This window comes from Lithobates pipiens, unplaced genomic scaffold (assembly GCF_037356315.1).
Source record: "Lithobates pipiens isolate NorthernLeopardFrog02 unplaced genomic scaffold, aLitPip1_a1.2 Scaffold_16, whole genome shotgun sequence".
Classification (NCBI taxonomy): domain Eukaryota; kingdom Metazoa; phylum Chordata; class Amphibia; order Anura; family Ranidae; genus Lithobates; species Lithobates pipiens.
The window spans coordinates 207,266,018-207,287,806 of record NW_027507748.1 but is presented as its reverse complement, the minus strand read 5'-3'; the positions used below and the strand labels follow the sequence as shown (position 1 = coordinate 207,287,806).

At 41.1% G+C, this 21,789-nt stretch overlaps 1 protein-coding gene across 1 annotated transcript in view; it reads right to left on the bottom strand.

Moving 5' to 3' along the window:
- ATG3 (autophagy related 3) overlaps positions 1–21,789 on the bottom strand; it is a 124,903-nt gene that overhangs the window by 102,171 nt on the left and 943 nt on the right. Inside the window, 1 exon segment of the mRNA XM_077480936.1 lies at positions 4,720–4,761. Within this exon segment, the coding sequence (XP_077337062.1) occupies positions 4,720–4,761 (42 nt within the window).

The window sequence follows — 21,789 nt, the reverse complement described above, 5'->3', positions numbered from 1 at the left end:
GGAGTATTCAGGACCAGCCCATTGCCACTTTGGGTGGTGGAGATTTGTCTGGGATAGTAGCGTCAGGTGGTAGGATTTTCCAATCCTTTAGCAACTTGAGGCCTTTCTCCAGCAAGTGCACTGTATAGGTCTTGTGCTGTTTTATAATCAGCAGTTTGGTAGGTCGACCCTATTGATATGGAATGCTGTGATTGAGGAGTGCCTAAGCCCTTGTACACACGGTCGGACATTTTGACAACCAAATCCGTTGGATTTTGTCCGACGGATTTTGTCCGAAACTGTTGCATACACATGGTCAGACCAAGTTGTCGGAAAATCCGATTGTACATAACGTGATGACGTTATTTTGTTACGACGGGACTACGTTCAGGCTAGTAGCCAATAGCTTTGGTCTAGGAATTTGATCTGAGCATGCGTGGCACTTTGTCCGTCGGAGTAGGCTACACATGATCGGAGTATGTCCGATTGGAGCAGTTTGTCGGAAAATATTTCCAGCAAGTTGGAAAATTTGGTCCGACGGATATTCCGACAGAAACAGTCCGATGCATACCACACACAGTCGGAATATCCGACAAAACGGTCCGATAGGACACATTTCGACGGAATCTCCGACCGTGTGTACAAGGGCTTAGTCACCGTAATGAATTGCTTCCTGGTGCGAATAGTGGCTGCAGAGAAATCTGTGTATAAAGTAAGCCCAGCGACTTTCTGAGATAGTGTGGGGTTGGCACTTGCTGCCTTTATCACTTTTTCTTTAATATGAAAGAAGTGAATCCTGGCCAGGACATCTCTTGAGATTGTGTCAGCCAGAAAAGGTGGTTTGGTAAGACGGTGAGCTCTAATCTATTATGAGATCCATATTCCCAGCTTCAGGCAGTAATGCGGACATAAGTTGGCGTAAGAAGTCGTTCAGCAAGGAGTCAGTGAAATTTTTTGGGATCCCTCTAAATTTTATATTATTACGTCTCGATCTGTCCTTGAGATCAGCGAGTTTGACGTTAATTCTTTGGATCTCGGTGTCATGCTTATTATAGGAATCAATCAGGTCGTTCTGTGCATGGCACGTCTTCAACTTTTATCCTCTGCTTGGGACACCCTGATGGAGAGGTCCCGGATTGTTTTTGTGACCCCTGCAAGCATTCTGGACATGTCAGCATGCAGGGAACTATGCAGAGATAACATCATATCAGTTAGATCAGTCAGGGAGGCAGGCTGGGATGACGCTGGGAAGTCCTCCAATGTTGGTGTGGAGGAAAGGTAGGCAGAGTCTGGGCAGGAAGCATGCAGTGAGAGATTCCTCTTCTCCCGGTTTAATTTTAGTGGGGCTGCCTGGAGGAGTTGACTCACCCTGAAATTGCTGTGGTGAGAGGAGTCCAGTGCTGCCAGACTGCAGTATCAGCACCGCTATATCCATGCGAGTAGGAGCCAGGATGCCATAGTGGGAGGGGCCACCATCTTGATGGCTGTGAGCTGAGGAGGACAACGGATAGAAATCCGTAAGCTTCTGCAGTTCTGATCGGGCATTCAGCCTCTTTGTCATGCTGGTGGCAGTGAGTGGAGTGGATTGCTGTAACTCCAGTGTATGGGTCATGTCCCGTGTCACTGTGAGAGTCACTTCACTGCCCTATGTCCTTAGAGCTGCTTCACTCTGTAGCCATTAAGGTCCACGCCCCCCTGAGTCCTTACATTTCAAGAGTACCTGTTATTTCAGATCCATCGTGGCAGCACCTGTTAGCGGACATCCACTCACCTGCTACCGCCACATCCCTCACTTGTTGTGTCACTGCCACATCATCAGCCGTCCCATTAAAGTGAATGGGACTGTTGGTGAGTCAACATCAGGGCAAAGAAGGAGCTGCTGCGGGCCAGAGATGACAGTTGCTCTTTAAAAATGATCATTTAAATCCAGTTGATTTAAATCAAGCATTTTTACTAGTGATTTAAAGTGAAAGTAAACCCTCCTATAGTTTTCAGCTAAGAAAGCTGCCATCTTGGCCTGCCATGATACTGCACATGTGATCAGTTATAACACCAGCCATTGGCTGGTTTGACAGTTTGGTTGAGAGCACAACCAAAGTGACATATTGGGTTGCAACTCCAAGGGTTGTGCTGGCTCTACAGTGTTTCTGGCAGCATGTTTGGCATCAAAATAGGGCTGAAGTCAGTACAACTGTCAGGAAGCTGCAATGTTCCTGAGTTGATAAAGGGAAAAAAAAAAAAAAAGCAGGAAGCATAAATTGTAATCACTGGGGCAGTTATCACAATTCTGTATTCTCCGGGTAACTGAGGATTATTGCTTTACATTTTAGCTCATTTTTTTTATCTCATATTTAAAGAGTAGTTGTGTTAAGATTGTATTAGTTGTCTGGAAGTGCATCCAGCATGCCCATGTAGTTATATATTTAGGAAGTTTGTCATGGAATATATGTATCAACTGTTCCCATCTCTGGAAAATTTTCAGGAACCATTCTCTCATGGAAGGGATGTGTTGTAATCTCCAGTGTGCCAATACACAAAGCCTAGCTGTATTTATCATGTGCATTGCTAAGGCTGGCCTGGTCACATATTATACAATTTTCTTATTCAATTTCCTTTAGATTTACCTGCACTTATGCAGTGCAAAGGCCTGCCTGAATGCATACAAATTTAAGTGTTTAGGTTTGACCTCATATTATATGATTTAGGACCTAAAAGGTAAATCTAAAGGAAAATTTGCACAAGAAAGTTGTATAATATATAACCAGCCTAAGGACTGAATATAGAGCCCATCAGAGACTGCTGTGTGGTGAAGGAGATAAGAATCAGGTGGAGTATTCACATAGAGTGCGGACACCACCATGGCCACGCCATGAACTGCTCTTCAAGAAACGTATGAGGCTCTGAACAGGACAAATACTGAATTCCTAGTTGCCAGCAGAACATTCTTATTAGGAAATAAGTCATAAAAGTGGTTTCTAAGACTATGAAGCAACCTACTTGAAATTTAAAAGGAAGTAAAAGTCCTAAAAGGAGTACCCAGAATTTGCAAACAGAAGAAATAGGGGCTTTCAAAACACTAGAATGCTGATGAGGAAATTCGAAGCACGCAGAGAGGCGAGGCAACATATGGGTAAAAAAAATAAAATAAAATAATAATAAATAAACAAAAAAACAGAAGTTTGGGGAATTGTTATAAAGTTTTGAAAAGTAATTGTCATTTTTTTTTGGTTTAATACCTTTAAAAAAAAGCTTAGGACAAATCACATTTGCAATTTTCTTGCGTTTACTTAATGTAACCTCAGGAAGAAATATTAACCACTTGTCTACTGGGCACTTTCACCTCCTTCCTGCCCAGGCCAAAATTTCAGCTTTCAGCGCTGTCACACTTTGAATGACACAGTGAGTCCCCTGAGTTACGAATCTCCGACTTTCGAACAACTACTTATGAACGGCAGGCGGCGCCAGAGGGCACATCAGAAAACTATGTCGGAAAACAGCAGAAACGCCTTCCCGCGCTTGCACATCCGAATTACGAACAAATCCGACTTAAGAACAAACAGGCAGTCCCTAAGCTGTTCCTAACTCGGGGACTGCCTGTAATTGTGCGGTCATGGAAAACACTATACCCTAATGAGATTTTTATCATTTGAGACAGATAGAGCTTTCTTTTGGTGGGTTTTTTGATTTTTTGCTAAACAGAAAAAATAAAACAATTTTGAAACAAAAACAAACCTTGGTTTCTGTTATAAAATTTAGCAAATAATTTTTCTTCTTCACTGATGAAGAGCAGGGTGCTGCGAGGATGTCAAAAGATGCCCTCCCAGAACTAGACAACCACACTGCAGCCGTCATTCAGCTATAGCGCAGTCGGCAAGTGGTTAAAGTCCATCTAAAGCCAAATTTTGTCCTCATATTGGATAGAGTATGAAACCTAGTCACAATCTAGGTTAACTTTTAACTGCCATCTGTATTCCCACTGGGCGATTCAGCCTCTTGATTTGTCCTGATGACCATTATAAAAGAGACTGAAGGATTGAAGAAAATAAAAAACAAAAACAACAATAATATTAATAATAATAATAATAATAATAATAATAATAAATCTATTAGAGTAACTGTGCGGTTGATTTACTAAAACTTGGGAGTGCAAAAGTCGATTGGCTACTATGCACAGATGCACCGGATTTTGCACTCTCTAGCTTTAGTAAATCAACCCCTGTGTTAGAAATCTTCTAATGGAAACTATTTGGACTTTTTCCAGCTAGCAACTATCTAATACAGAATTTCACTTACCGGTACTTTAAGTAAGGTTATTTCCTGTTAAGCTATGGAAAGGGAAGCTCTCCAATGAGAAAATAACTAAATAAATAATAACCATCGATTGGTTTGTAGTAGAAATTGATGGCCATCACCTTCCAAGATTTTGATGTTGATGTTACTATTGCAATCAATATAGCTTGATCCAACACTTCTAAAATCCATAAACTAGACTGAAAATATTTGTATCAAGAGAAACTAAAAGTCGTATGCACTTATACATCTTTGTAAAAAAGTGCTTATATTTATATTCACTATAATCTGTTGTCCTGAAAGGAGTGCTCATTCAAATGTATGAAACGTGACTGTTGGTCATTTGCAATGGTTTTCAGGATTACTTTGACACCTTCATTCACAAAGCACATTATATGTACTATAACCGGATGACAAACATGAGAAGTAGTAAAATAATTTTCTGCTTACCTCTTCAGGGGTAATAACACCAGTCTCTTTAAATTTTGATTCCTGTATGATGAAAAATAAAAGCAATAAGCATACCTGCACATTCATTTTAGTCTGAAAAGTAGTGACCTATTAACATTGCCGGAACCAACAAAGGTTATAACATTTACTGAATTATGATTTATCTTTCCGTTTATTCAATTTTAATGTTTATTCAATTTTTTAGACATGAAACATAAAAGATATAAGTACATCCCAGAAAATGTAAACTGTTACTCTCAAGTCTCAGAAAATATAAAATCAAAAATACTCAATTAATGGTAAAATGCAAAAAAAAAATAATAATAATATACTCAATATTAACCACTTACAGACCGGACCATTTTGCTGGCCAAAGACCAGACCACTTTTTGTGATTCGTCACTGCGTCGCTTTAACTGACAATTACGCGGTCGTGCGACGTGGCTCCCAAACAAAATTGGCGTCCTTTTTTACCCACAAACAGAGCTTTCTTTTGGTGGTATTTGATCACCCCTGCGGTTTTTTATTTTTTTGCGCTATAAAACAAAAATGGAGCAACAATTTTGAAAAAACGCATTTTTTTTACTTCTTGTTATAATAAATATCCCCCAAAAATACTTTTACTCTTCTACATATTTTTGGTAAAAAAAAAAAAAATAATCGCAATCAGCTCAGATATTGATTGGTTTGCGCAAAAGTTATAGTGTTTACAAAATAGGGGATAGTTTTATGGCATTTTTATTAATAATTTTTTTTTTTTTTTAATAGTAATGGTGGCGATCAGCGATTTTTATTGTGACTGGGACATTATGGCGGACACATTTGACACATTTTTGGGACCAGTCATTTATACAGCAATCACTGCTATATAAATGCAGTGATTCCTGTGTAAATGACACTGGCAGTGAAGGGGTTAACCAGTGGGTGGCAGTGTAGGGGTTAAGTGTTCCTAGGGGTGTGTTACTAACTGTTGGGGGCTGGGCTTTCATTTAGTGAACACTGATCTCTGCTCCAATCACATGGAGCAGAGATCAGCGTCACTAGTTGCTAGGCAGAACGGGGAGATGCTGTTTACAATGGCATCTCTCCGTTCAGCCGCCCCATGAGACCATCGCGGCGGCGCGCTCATGATGGCAGAGTGGCAAATTTAAAGGGTCGTACAGGTACGCCCATTTGCCTGCCCGTGTCATTCTGTCGACGTACATCGGCGTGCGCTGGTCGGGAGCCGGTTAAAAGAAATCCATTTTTATTTATTTTTTTATTATTTTTGTTTCGCAAAAAAGAAAGTAGTACACACACACACACACACACACAATATAGAAAAGAATCACCCCCTTCAAAGTAATCACATTTTGTTGCTTTGCAGCCTGAAATGAAGACAATTTTTGTTTTATCCAGCTTCATACATTTTAACATCCAAAGTGGCAGATATAACACCAACATGTCAGGGGGGAAAAAAAAACCAGAAAGCATAGAGTTGGAAAAAAGGATCACCCCCCCCCCCTCCTAAAAAGGACTTGGAAACTCCTTTGTGTATGTGTAGCTAATCACCTTCTCAATGGCACACAAAGCCATTTGACTTTCAACTGCGATCAGATGTGGTCATTCTCATCAGCTCAGCATGAAAAGAGCTTTCCTGGAGCATGTCAGTCCCTGATAGTGCAACTGAAGGCAATCAACTATGGACAACAAGGCACTGTCAAACGATCCCTGGGATAAAGTTGTGTACAGGCACAATTTAGGATATGGATAAAAATAAAATGTAGACTTTATCATGTGCCTAGAAAGTCTATTATGAAGAAGTGAAGGTATTTGGTAAAACACAGACCCTCCCTGGATCAGGACATCACTCCAAACTGGATAAAAGAGCCAGGAGGAAACTGGTCAGGGAGGCTACCTACGGCAACTCTGAAGCAGTCACAGGAATTCTTGACAAAAAAAGAGTGGTCATTGTGTGCATGTGACAACAATATCACAAATTCTCCATAAATGTGACTTGTATGGGCAGGTTGCAAGAAAAAGGCCACATGCAGTCACTACTGAGCTTTGCCAAGAAGCACATTGAAGATTGGAAAATTAGGTTATTGAAAATTAAAATGTTGGCCTCAACACAAAATTATATTTTGTTTGGCACAAATCCAATACAGCTCACCACCCAAATAGCACCATTCCTACAGTAAAGCATGGAGGTGATAATATCCTGTTATCGGGGTGTTTCTCTGCAGCAGGGACTGGAGCACTTGTCAAGATAAAAGGAAAAATGAATGGGGCAAAATACCATCAAATTCTTTAGGAAAATCTTCTGACCTCTGCCAGAAATTTGTCAATGGGAAGAAGGTTTACCTTCTAACATGACAATGACCCAAAGCACACAGCAAAATAAAACGACCACACAGTGGTTGAAGGAGAAAAAGCTGAATGTCCTTGCATGGCCTAGTCAGAGCCCAGACTTAAACCACATTGGAAATCTGTGGAATGACTTGAAGACTGCAGTCCACAAATGGTATCCATCAAATTCAAATAAACTTGAGCAGTTCTGCAAATAAGAGTGGGAAAATATTGCAAAGTCTAGATGTGCAAAGTTATTAGAAACCGAAAATGCAGGATACCATTGGCCGAAAATCAAAACGCAACATTTTTTTTTTTTAAACATAATTTTTTTTTTATATACAAAATTGTATTGTATTCGACTTCATTATATCAAGAATTTAAATGAATATGAATTGTTGGCCATTATTAGCACCTATAGCACAAGAAAAGCTCAAGAAAAACACATCCTTTTAAATTCAATGTGTGTCTTCACACTGGTCAGATACGCTTCTGTTGTGGTGTTAAAAATCTTGCTTGCTACATGTTTGGTCAGTTAAAAAAAAAAAAAAAAAAAAAAAACCCCACACACCCCACACTAAAAAGCGCACCACCCCGTTGAAATGCATTGGAAATACAGCAAGAACGCATAATGAACAAAAAAACCCCTGTGTATTTTCATTTCAGGCTGCAAAGCAACAAAACATTTTTTTTTTTTTAAAGGGGGGATTCTTTTCTATACACACACACACACACAGGGCCAAAAATATTGTCACCCCTGCATTTCTGTCAGATAAGTTGCCCATTTGCCTTGAAAATGGCTGCAATTACAAATGTTTAGGCATTCTCATGTCTATTTCTTTGTTTGTATTGGTATGACACAAAAAAGTAGAGAAACAAAAAGCCAACTCTGACACATACCACCCAAAACTCCAAAAATGATCTGGACAAAATTATTGGTACCCCAATTTAATATTTGGAAGCACACCCCTTGGAAAAATAACCAAAATCAAATTGCTTCCTGTAACCAATGAGTCTCTCTCTGCTGATATTTTAGATGACTCTTCTTTTGCCAACTGCTCCAGGTCTCTCAGATTGGAAGGGTTCCTTTTCCCAAATGTGGTTTTGACATCTCTCCAAAGGTGCTCCATGGGATTTAGATCTGGACTCATTGCAGGCCAGTTCAGTACATCCCTGCACTTTGTCTTAAACCATTTCTGGGTGCTTTTTGACGTGCACTTTGGGCCATTGTCCTGCTGTAAGACCCATGACCTCTGAAGGAGACCCAACTTTCTGAAATTGGGCCCTACATTGTACCCCAGAATTCTTTACAAGTCTTCAAATTTCATAATGTCATGCACACAGTCAAGACATCCAGTGCCCGAAGCAGCAAAGCAACCCCAAAACATTAGTTACCCTCCACCATGTTTGACTGTAGAGACTGTATTCTTTTCTTTAAAGGCCTCATTTCTTTGTCTGAAAATGGCAGGATGATGGGCTTTACAAAAAAAAACAAAATGTTTTTTTCGTCTGTCCACAGCACATTCTCTCAAAAGGATTTCAGCTTCCTCAGGGATGTTTTGGCAAACTCCAAACTGGAGCAGTGGGGTCCTCCTGGGTCTCCTACCATAGTGTCCCCTTTCATTCAGATGGGGATGTATAGTGCGAGCTGACACAGTTGTACCCTGTGCCTGAAGGTCAGCTTCAATTTGTGTGGAAGTTGATTGAGGTTCTTTATTCTTCATTCGAACAATGTTGTGTTGCAATCGTTGAAAAAAAATTCTCTTTCCTCCACGTCCAGGGAGATTAGCTACAATGCCATGGGCTGTAAACTTCTTGACAATGTTATGCAAAGTGGAACATTAAGATTTCTGGAGAATCCTCAAACAGTTTTTTGCTGCTCTTTCCCTTCCCCACGCTTCATGTGGCACACAACAAAAAGGTGGAGTCAACTTTTCACAATTTTAACTGGTGGTCAGTGTGCTTTATATAGTGTCAGCACCTGTTAATTGATACACGCGAGTTTAAATACAAATTACAGATGCATCACAAGCTTGGAATACAATTATTTCTTACAATTTTGAGAAGGTGCCAATAATTTTGAGTTTTGCGTGGAATGTGAGATTTTTCATTTTGTTTCTCCACTTTTTTGTGTCATACCAGTACAAAACAAAATAAACATGAGAATGCCTGAGCATTTGTAATTTCAACAATTTTCTGGGCGAAGTGGTGCATTATCTGACAGAAATTCAGGGGAGCCAATATTTTTGAACATGTATGAAAACTATTCAAAAATGAATTTTATATACTATTTTGAGGGAGTTCCTCCTAGTGACCTGATGTGTTTTGTGAACACCTGTTTACTTCCTCAGGGGTTGATGCAAACTTGATATCTATAAAAAGGTAAAACCTGTATAATAGAGAAGGTAAAATAATTGTATAGGGTCAAAGTGTTAAACGACTACCATATTGTGCCCATACTTACAAAACATACATATTCACTGGACTACTGCTGAAATGGTCTGTCCCGGGAGCTGTGGGTGCAAGATCCAAAAAGGCCCAGTAGACCAAACAGGGAGAACGTGGGCTCAAACCAACATAATGGCCTCCATGATGATGACTGTGAAAGACATATCACAAAATAAACCTCTCTACCACAGTGTGTAACTACAGTGACCGACTGAAACAATGAACATAATGCTGAACAAAAAGTGCAAGTATATGTAAATATCACTGAAGTGAATGCAGTATGTCAAATGCGCAGAGACAAAGCAGAAAGTGAAAAAATTAAATAAGTGACAAGGGTATAAACAGTAGAAAAAAAACAAAAAAGGGTTAGAATGGAATATAAGTGAAAAGGAAACAAGCAAAATAAAACAGACACCCCTGAACCATAAACCCCTAAAGGTATATATGAGGGTTAATGATGGGGATTAATGAGGGTTAATGATGGGTATTCTCTTCCCCCTCTAGCCGGGAAGGACTCATGGAGGCTTCAGGTGGGTACTTATAGGGAGCTTTCTAGAGGTGCACTTCCCCCTCAGTGGCTCCATGATGATCTGCGAAGCAACAACACTTTGTGCCAGAGCACATGTTCCACCAAGGTAGGCATTTTCATTCATATTTTTCTTTTATGGGGTTTTGATTTCTTTCTTGTGTTGCAGTCCATCCATATGCCTATTTTACTCCTTTACTCTCAAACCTTGACACACCCAAGCAGTTTTGCTCACCTCACTTGGATCACCAACACAACATTTTGTTGTTACACAATTTTATTTTATACCAGGCATTCTTCTTCACCACCCCTCCCTTCAGGGTTTATGATTCAGGGGTGTCCGTTTTAGTTGCCTTTTCACGTCTATTACATTCCAACCCTTGTTTTTTTTGTTTTGTTTATCCTATCACTAATTCATTTTTAACTTTCTGCTTTGTTTCTGAGCATTTGACATACTTCTTTCACTTCAGTGATATTGACATACACTTGCACTGTTTGTTCAGCATTATATAGTCATTGTTTCAGTTTCAGTCGGTCACTATAGTTACACACTGTGGTAGCGAGGTTTATTTTCCGATATGGAGGCCATTATGCCGGTTTGGGCCCGCTTTCTCCCAGTTTGGTGCACCGGGTCTTTTTGGACCTTACACCCACAGCTCCTAAGACAGACATTTTCAGAGGTAGTCCAGTGAATATGAGCATATGTATTCCCTCTAAAGCCCCATACACACTGAGTTTTTCTGCTAAGTTTTTTTCCCTTCAGATTTACCAAAACCATATGAGGTCAAACCTTAGGAGTTTCAATTTGTATGCAATCAAGTAGGCCCTTGCACTACATGGTTTTGGTAAACCTGAAGGAAAAAAATAATCTGCAGAAAAACTGATAGCGTACATGGGGCATAACAGTTTTGTAAGTATGGACACAATATGGCGGTCCTTTAACGCTTTGACCATATACAATTATTTTACCTTATCTATTGTACTTCTACAGGTTTTACCTTATAGATATCAAGTTTGCATCAACATCTGAGGAAGTGAACAGGTGTTCACGAAACACATTGGGTTACTAGGATGCATTCTTGTACTTATCTTACACCTTTATCATGGAAAATCATATTTTACTGCAATATTATGTGTACAACATTACAAATCTGTTCATATACTTGACATCTGTTTGTGGCTACAGTAGATCTGGACTGTACATAAACAGCCCCCCTCACTTTCCTTCACAGTCCCTACTTGTAAAGGTGGTCTTCCTACCTAGTACCAGCTCTTGTTTCCATAAAGCTGACATGTGGAGCTGCAGCTGATCACACTATAACAGTACAGGTAGCACACACACACACACACACACACACGGGGTGCACATGCAGATAGTAGTCAGAGGTGGCAGCAATGAGCTTGATGTCTGAGCTCAATGACACAGAGTTTCTTTCTGTAGTGCACAACACGGCCTCCCCTTCACCCACTACTGCCTTCCTTTTTGCATTTCTGGAAGGATTACACTACTATTACTACTCTGAAATAACAGTGAACAATGTGCATATGTGGGACATGCACATCTTAACCATCAGGTTATGCCAGGTTTAGTTCGCTTGCTTTTGTAATTGATGGTGCAATTTATAGTAATCTATATCCGAACATGAAAAAAAAATGCAAGTCTCTTATGCTTTTAGATATTTCAAAGACGTGCAAACGTGTTTACAGAGCTAAAAGCATTAAAAAAAAAAAAAAAAAAAAAGAAGAAGGACTTTCCAAATAAGCAGCGGGCATTTATTGGCACTTCCTTTTCCTATCAACTGGGAAATGTTGAGCAGGTTTTAAATAGGAATGAACATGTGAGGCACTGTGACATCAATATTTCCATTCACAATTTTAAAGGCATTTTCTAATTTACACTTTTTATTTTTTTTGCAATCCCTTCTAAACATCTGGTTAATTATTTTAGATTATTAATATTATATATCCACATTTTGCAAAATAAAGCTTTTTACACTTTTCAAGCCAAGTCTCCTCCTTCTTACAGTGGTTATATTCTTCCTGCTTGTCAGTCGGTGGAAAACTGAAGCACTTCTTCAATCTTGTCAAGCAGATAACAACAAATTGATGACTGTTGTATAAATAAACGTATGTCCGTTTAACCTTGTGGTTTGCAGAACATATATACGAAGGAGCCACTTCATTATTAAATACAGAGTAGGACCCCCTTCTGTCTTCAGAAAGCCTACATTCTCTGTGGCCTGAATTTAAAAAAAGTGCTGAAATTGTTCATTACAGATTTTGGTCTGTGCTGACTTGATAGCATCACTTACTTTGTTGGCCAAAGATTCAAGCTGTGAACCTTTCCATTGTACCTCTTTTCAAAAGGTGCTCTATCAGGACTATGATGTGAGAAATGTGAAGACCATTGGAGTATAATGGAGTCTTTGTCTTGTTATGAAACCAGCTTGTGACGATTCATACTTTTTGGACACAGTGAATTATCCTTTTGCAAGTTGCAATTAGTTTGCAGCCATAAGAGAGAAAATGTGGCCAACAAAAACACCCAGGTGTGGTTCAGCATTTATGTGATGCTCAAGTTGTTTCAAAGGGAATAGTAAATGGTTTATACATATTTTGCGCCTCTTTCTTTATCATGGTCAGGTTTAAAAAAAAAAAAAAAAAAAAAAAAGATTATTCTTTGGTCAAGAAAATATAAACTATCGCATATGAAAATGTTGTATTCTTATATTTATTCAAACAGTGGAGAATTAAAGAGAAAAAAAAAAACAAATCGATTCCTCTCTGGGTGATCTATGTACATTGCAAGGATTTTAACAAAGTTTGTTGCAGATTTCTACCTTTTGTTATTCTGAAGAATTCCATGTGTGTTTGTCTGTATCCATGTGGGAAAGTGAATCTAATGGGAGTGGTTTCATTATTATCAATCCACTGTGCACCTGCAGGACACTAATGAGGAAAGTTGCTGGGCCTGCATCCCTTTAGGTCCCTTTCACACATGCGGACAGTATGTCTGTATTTCATCCATCCGTTTGCAGATGAAATACGGACATACATTCATCCCTATGGGATAGCGGGTGTCTGCGGATCAACATCCGCTGACACCCGATATCGTCCGTCTCCGCTATGGTCCGATTCTGCAGACGGAGGAAAATCCTATTTTTCTATCCGTCTGCAGAGCGAATCGGATGAACACGGACAGGCAGTTCATCCGATCCCCCATAGAGGAGAGCGGAGATCTGACAGGGAGGACCCTGCACAGTGTGTAGGAACTGCCCTGTCATCCGCCGGCTCAGCGGGGATAAACGGAGCGAGCCCCACTGAGCAAGTGGATCATCACAAGGCGGATCATTACGGATCTGTCCCATGTGAAAGGGGCCTTAGACGTAATTTCCTATTGGGAGTAGCTTACCCAAAATTACATTTTTTTTTCCTGAAATCTGACTTGTATCTTAGTACAGACTTTTCAGAAAATCATTGAGCCAATCACACAAGCAGGAAATTATGTTTCTGGTGGGCGTTCTGTGTACAGAACACCTCCAGGTAGCCATAGTGCATTGCATAGCACAGAAAATTACAGCGCTGCAGATTGAAAAGGAAAGGTAATTTTTAGCAACATTCAAATTGCAACATGACTTGTGTCACAATTGTATACATTATATTTTTTGTATGACTTTTTTTCCCCCACGAAAGTGGAGTTACCCTTTAAGTCCTTTTTTATATCTCCAGTAAATTTTTACCTCCTGATGAAAAGATCCTGCTTACAAAGCACAGCAGCTTAAGCCTAGAAGCTATGAGTAAGCACTGATTCCAGTGCGAAACGCGTCAGTTTATTGCACCCCCTTTTCTTTTTGCTGTGAATTACCTGATGTGATGTGACCTACGATTTTTCAATAAAACATGGGATTTCAAGTCTTTTTCCAGTGTCCGGCTATCCAGAGTTTTGTATGCCTAGTACACACGATCAGAAAATCGGAATGAAAAATACCGTTAATTTGATCGTTAGCACACAGCTTTTAAGAGCCGATCAGGACAAGTCATGCAAAATTATCCAATGGGACAAGCACAAATATTTTTCTCGTACAATACCAGATCGTACAATTTTTGTTGTTCCTAACTTTAGTAAACACTTCATTTTCGATATGGAGTCGAACATGCAAAAAAAAAAAAACTCGGATGATCATTCGCCCAATAATTTTGTTGTGTGTACTAGGCTTGAAAGGTTTAAGCCTGGGTTCACACTAATGTGTGCAGAACACTGCATGTGATTCACATAGGAATTGCACCAAATTCCTGTGCACATCACATGCGATGTCCATGTGATGCAATTTGAGCCAATCATTTTGTATGGCTGAAATGGTACAGGACCCTTTTTTTCCCCCCCGTACCTGAATCACATCAGTGGTCAAAGCCATGCGATGCAATTCTGGCAATCGCACTGCGTTTTGAAATCTCTATCGGGCTGTCGTTAATCTAACATTGACACCCACAGCAGATTGCATGGGGCAGGTACCTAGTTTTGACAGGTAGCTGCTCTCACTTCCACTCAAGCCAGCTAGGCGAATTGAGCGGATGTTCTATTCTCCCCCTCCCTCCCTGCAATCACAGATCTCAGAAGATTGCCTGACCACTGAGGAGGTACAGCGTGATGTACGCACCTGGCTGTGAAGCTGCAGGCTGTCACATTCAGGTGCTCACACTTTTAATGCCGGTGTGGGGCAGAGAAGAGAGTGTTCAGACGGCCGCATCTCTGGATCGTGGGACAGGTGAGTGTGTGCTTATTAAAAGTCAGCAGCTACACTTTTTGTAGTTGCTGACTTGTAATAAACACAAAAAAAAAAAAAAAAAAGAGTGGAATTTGGGGTGTGGCTTCCGCGCACAGCTGAATGAAAGTCTGAAGACATCGCTCTGCTCCAGCGACGGGAATCCACTGCCTTCAGGGCACATTCCGCAGCACAAACACCGCTCATTACCCATCTCGGAGTGCCCCCACACACTGGAGATGTCTCACAAGTGGAAAGGAAACACTCAGCCAAAAAAAAACTACCAGATTTCTGTCCGCCCGAGGATCCAGCCAAGATGGCGCCGGCTCGCAGGCTTCCCCTGGCTCCTCTCCCGTGGCCTCGCTAAACCCACAGTCGCAACGCAGGTCAGCCCAACAATCCCCGGGGACATCCACCCCGCTCTCCAGAAGCCCTGCAAAGTCCAGGCCTCGCATGTCGGATGATACACAGCAGGTGAGCACATGGCGGGATTCAATGGAGGATATGAGGGAGTTAGCAGATTTTATTACTGAGTTCCCCACCCCTGATAAACCTCTATCAGATACCACATTGAAAGATATGCTTATTTCTCTACGCACATCTTTACATGCGGACATGATGCAGTGCATTAGCAACTTTAAAGTGGAGGTAGAAGAAATGGGAGGACGTATAGTTCATGTGGAAAAGAAAATGGGAGACTTTGCGTCTGGACACAACACATTAGTAGACGCTCACATTGAACAATCTGATGACGACATCTCCTGGCTCAAGTCCAAAATAGCGGACCTAGAAGACAGGTCCAGACATAACGTCAAAAGCTGCGATATCCCTGAGGCGGCACTGCCAAAACTGCAGCAATACGCCAGGGACCTCATGAAAGCGTTCTTGCCATTGCTACCCGACTGACTTGATAATAGACAGAATCCACCACTTACCTAAACCATCCCACTTGCCAGATAGCACCCCCAGGGATGTCCTCATGCGGGTACACTTTTTTCATGCAAAGGAACAGCTGATGTCCGCTTTCCAAAATTCTGCGCAACCTCCGGAAAAATTCTCCAATCTGTTATTGCCCCAGATATTGTATATCTTTTTCGAACAGTGCCTACGCAGAAATCACCTCAAATCGCTCAATGCCCTAAAGATGCGTTTTATTTGGAACTCTAAAAAGCTAAGATGCTCCAAAACTCTCTTGGTTAAGCATAGACTCGCAGAGGGAATGGGAATGAAAGACATAAATAACTACTTTAGATCCTCTATACTTTCTCCAAATTAAACACATTCACCCCACCCAAACATCTTATGGAATAGCATAGAACAAGCTCTCTGCCCAACTAAAAACCGATACCTCCTCCTACTCCTGGATACATTGAATCCTCTTCCTATACAGAAGTTTTTCCAGGGACTCTCCAGGCATCTCTGTCAGCATGGAGAAATCTCCTCAAATCCACACCACAGACCTTAACTAAGGTAGATGTTCCTATCCCCCTCAACATTTTGGACCATATGATACCAAACCTCACAACCTTAGAGTGGGCCAATAGAGTAGAGGTATAAAATTTTTAGCTGATCTATTCTAAAACGAATCCCTTATACCATTCCCAATATTACAAAAACAATTAGATCACCCAATGACGCATACAAATACAGCCAGATCGCCCACCTGCTGAGATGAAACAAAACCGAGTACCCCTGGCAGAGGAAATTTGGAAATTCTTAAACACATCTCCTACACCTCCCAAAGGCATAACCAAGTTCTACAACTTCTTCCAACAAAAAACTACCTTATTCCAACAAAAAACTACCTTATTAAAATCACGTCCATTTAGAAAGTGGGAATCAGATCTGGGAATCACGATCACCACCCCACAGTGGACCCACGCACTTAAAGCGGGAGTAAACCCAGTTTCAAAAAACACTTACATTCCCGGCATGCCGGAAATGTTAACTTTCACATTGGTTGTGCTCTCAACCAAACTTTCAAACTATCCAATGGCTGGTTTCAAAACTGATCACATGTGCAGCATGATTGAAGAATCATTAGAGGCCAAGATGGCAGCTTCCTTGACTGAAAACGATAGAAGGGTTTACTTCCACTTTAAGGCTAACTACAAAGCTTCTAAATGTGTAGCCCATTGGGAAATGGCATAAAAAAATTGCCCTTAGATGGTATCTTACGTCTTATAGCATTTCCAAGTTCAACCAAATTCCCCACTCTGCTGGAGGAACTGTGGGAAAAGTAGGCAACCTCCTCCACGTGTTCTGGACCTGCAAACATCTGACTAGCTTCTGGAACAACATATTGAGCTCCATTTCCAAAATTGCCGGCATCCTCATGTTTCCAAATTCAGCCATAGCAGTCCTGAACCTAGGAATTGAAAACTTCCCCTTTGAATTCCGGACTGTAATTTCTCGCATTCTCTTAGTGGCTAGAACACTCATAGCACAATACATCGGAACTTTTGAAAATCACACATTCACACGATGTGAATGAGCTACTATTAGCTAGCAGAAATGGCTATAGGAAAAAGTTTGATAGACAGTGGCAAATTTGGACAAACCGCTTTAATACGAATCAACGAGACAGTTTCTTGAATACTTAGGCCTTGGTTTCTGAGGTTAATTCACCTTCCAGTCATCCCACTTCGGACCCCGGACGGACCACATGTTTATGTTTAGGTTTATGTATAAGTTCTGTTTTTTTGATTATACATACTTTTGTTCCATTTTGGTTACCCTTACCCTAGCTTGTAACTAGCTAGCGCTGTTTTATTCTCCTCTGCAGCATAGACTCAGATTGCGGCAGTTACCAGTTCCCAACTCTGCTTTAAATGTTGCATACAGTGAGACATGCTGCCAATTATAGTGAAAAATAAATGTAGGGTTTATATAAGCTGATTGGCCAAGGTGAAAATTGTGACACCATCTGCCCCCCTTTTCACCTTGGCAAATCAGAGGAAGCCTTGTATACATTGATAAAAAAAAATACAGTGCTTTCCTGAATGATTCTTCAATTCTGCCAAACTAACTATTTCAGGTGCTTTAAAACCTGGAACTGTACTTTAAGACCATCTCCTGGATAAGACTTTACACATAGCACTCTGCAATGTTTTATGCAAGTTATATCTGCCCCAGAGTCAATGTGCATTAGTTCTTGGGTAAATAATTTATTTCAAAAGCACCATCAAGATGCCCTGCAGTGCAGATAACGCATGCTTGTTGCCTATCACTGAGGGAATCAAAAGGACTGACTTAGTGAGCATGGCAGAATTATATGAAAATGTGGATTGGATAAAAAGGACCCTAAAGCCCCATACACACTATCAGACGTTCTGCTGATTTTTGTCTTCAGATTTACCAAAACCATGTAGTAGAAGGGCCTGCCTGATTGCATACAAATTGAAACCCCTAAGGTTTGACCTCATATTATATGGTTTTGGTAAATCTGAAGGAAAAAGTCAGCATAAAATCTGATAGTGTGTATGTGGCTTAAAGTGGTTGTAAACCTCAGACATGAAATAAGAACAAAGCATATTCCTCTATAGAATGTTCTTGTTTCCATTAAGAGCAATAAGTGTAATTTCTGTCACCAGAAATAGCATCCACGTTAGAATATTTTCCCTTTATTACTTTTCTGGGGAAAACACAAAATATGGGATTTTCTTTTACTTTCACTTTGGATGATAATGATAAACAGGACAAAAAAAGAGCGAGAATTTCCCTAAAGCCGGATACACCATGTCGGGAGGCCGAATGTTGGGAGACATGGGTCGGTTCAATATAAAAAAAAAAAAAAGCTGACATTCGCCCCGTGTGTATGTTGGTCTGTCAGACGAGCATGCTGGAAAACCAGAAGCCGACCGACTCCCGATCGGCACTCTCAGCCAATGGCAGAGAGCACTGATCAGAGTGTTTTGGCGGTGGAGGGGGGGAGGCAACCCCCTGTCAGAACACAACAACTAAGCAGGGGAGGTCGCTGTACTTTGCATAGTGAGTACAGCAGCTCCCAGTGGGTTGAATGCAAAAAGGAAGGAAGAACGAATAGTGTGTACCAGGCTTAACAGGGGCACAGGCAGCAATAAAAACTAACAGGACTCTAATCCCTCCCCACTCTATCCAAAACTAAAAAAAAAAAAAAAAAAAAAAAAAAAAAAATATTATACAATAAAAGTTTACCTTTACTAATACTTTAACCTATACAGTGCCATGTCACATCCTTCATGTGTGAACACAAACACAAACTGCTGACAAAGGAATGTGAAGATTCACTCTATTATAGGCTGTGCGTACAAGGCAACTAATGACACCATGAAACTACATCATCAATACACATCTTAAGTAGAAGGGTTTAGAATGCCTTTAAGTTTTGCACCCTCACTATTTTCCCAGGTGACCACTGTCACCAAGACCCCGGTCACACCGCTGCAGCTTAGAAATCTCGCTATTTCAGCGTGATTTCAAAGATGTGCATCAGCGCGATATGCATTGCCGATTTCATTGCGGCTTGCAATTTCATACAACAGAAGTCTATGCAAGTAGCAATGAAAATCGGCAAAAAACGTGGTGCCAATTTGAACGGTTTCATTGCCGACAATGGGGTGCGACTTGTCATGCTATTTGGAACTGTCAAATCACAACAGAGTGAACAGGAGGCTTAGACCAAAAGTGATGGAACATTCACCTGACACCAGAACAGCAATAGAGGGAACATCCTTCCATTGTGACAGCTGCCTGTGATAACATTTCACTCACTTCAGAGAGATCTCCTTTCACTTCTGCTATAGGACAGCAAGTAATGGAAATTCTCCCCACACAGATAGGCAAAAAGAAAAGCGCACACGCACACATACACACACACACACACACACACCAAAATTTACAGGGATTTTAACCATTCCTTTACTCTATACATAGTGAAAATAAATGTTTTAACTTTAGGCTACCGAGATTTGACTATATTAGAAGATGATACAAAGTGAAATGAACGCACAGAAGGGCAAAAAGATCTTATAATACAGCAAAAACAGCACCAATAGATGATTCCATAGAAGAAAACGTCTAGGAATATTGGCCTGTTAGCACCTGGTGTGTTGAGCTGCATTGATCAATGAATGCTCCCTGTTCACATTATACATGTATGAGTGTGTGTGTTGGGCAATGATACACCAGGTGTGCATTTTTACACAGTGCAAGGCATAACAGCTTGACACAATACACTGTGGTGCATGAAATAGAATTAAAAGGTCATTCTCTGACATTTCAATAACCACTTCGCTATTCTGGGTGTCCAGCATCTGAAGGGTTTAAAACAAGCTCAAGGATGCAGTTGCAGTCATAAATTTGTTACTGTTTTTTCAGTCACCTCCCAGCTGTAATGAGCAAGTGACCCGGGTGGCTGCAAAGCCCCAGTGTTTGGAGAATTCACCCCGCACCCAAACCTTCTCCGATTCCTGGCCTCTTCTACTCCTCCTGGAAGCCCAGAACCCCAACATGTGACTTTAGAAAGCCGAGCTTCAGGAGATTAAAGGATAAATTCACCTTTGGAACATGTAACATATTCCAGCTCCTGCCTCCTCTCCCCTTGATCTCCTCCATTCCTGTGACAGCAGGCGGGGGGAATCTTCTCCCCACACCAGCTTTCACAATTTAAAAACAGCAGGCCCTGTGGGGCTCCACACACATGGGCCTGTCATTCAAAGCGTTCCGTGAATGAATGAATTACAATTACCATCGCCCAACACAGCTTGTAGATCTCAATGAAGTGAAAGGGCGCTGGTGAGCGCTCTCATAGCTCATTGATTCTTCCTGCAATTCAGTAAGGCTACTTTCATACTGAGGCTCTTTACAGGCGCTACATCGCTAAAACTAGCGCCTCTAAAGAGCCTCTCCTGTGTCTCAAGCGGTGCGCTAACAGGACCCTCAAAAAAAGTCCTGCAAGCCGCATCTTTGCAGCAATAGGAGCAGTGCATTCACTGCTCCTAAAGTACCTCTTCCCATTAAAAACAATGGGGCAGCGCTGTAAACCCTTTTTTATCCCTTTTACGGCCACTAGCAGGGGATTAGCCCCAATTAGCGCCGCTAAAATGACAGTAAAGCGGCGCTAAATATAACACCGCCTTACTGCCGGCGTCCACCCCAGTGTGAAAGTAGCCCTACTGCCTGCCCGTATCGGAGATACGGGTAGGCAGTGTACTGAGAGTTCAGCGCTTTATAATATGGGGGCAGACAGTACAGATACAATACAATTCAATACAGAAGAAATCAGAGGGGCCTGCTTGTTAGAGCTCACAATCTAGAAGGGAGGGTCAAATGATACAAAAAAAAAGGTAATTACTGTGGGGGGGGTGAGCTGATGGAGAAAATTTAAGTAAAAATCTTAAGTGACGGTAGAATAAGCTTTTCTGAAGAGAAGGGTTTTCAGGGATCATCTAAAAGCAAACAGAGTAGGAGATAATTGGACAGATTGGGGTAGGGAGTTCCATAAGATGGGAGAGGCTCTGGAGAAGTCATGGAGGCGAGCATGGGGAGGAGATGACGAGGGGGCTAGAGAGCAGGAGGTCTTGGGAAGAACAAAGAGAACAATTAAGTTGGTCTTTTGAGACTAGGCTACTGATGTTAGGTGGGGGCTGAGTTGTGGATGGCTTTGCAAGTTGTTAGTATTTTGAATTTCATTTGTTGGATGAGCAGAAGCCAGTGGAGGGATTGGCAAAGAGGATTAGCAGACATGGAGCAGTTGAATAATTTGAAGTACCCACATTTTTCACCAGTTTGCAGGTGCATGCAGTTTTGAAGAGTATACATAGATTGTTCAGCCAGATTATAGAATAATGGCTAGCATGTTAAAGGCGTTGTAAACCCTCAAGGTTTTTCACCTCAATGCATCGAGGTGAAAAACCTTCTGTAGTGCAGCAGTCCCCTACAGCCCCAGTTTTACTTACCTGAACCCGGTCTTTCCAGCGACTTGAACTAGCCCAGCAGCTCCAGCCGCTGTCTCTGGTCCTCACT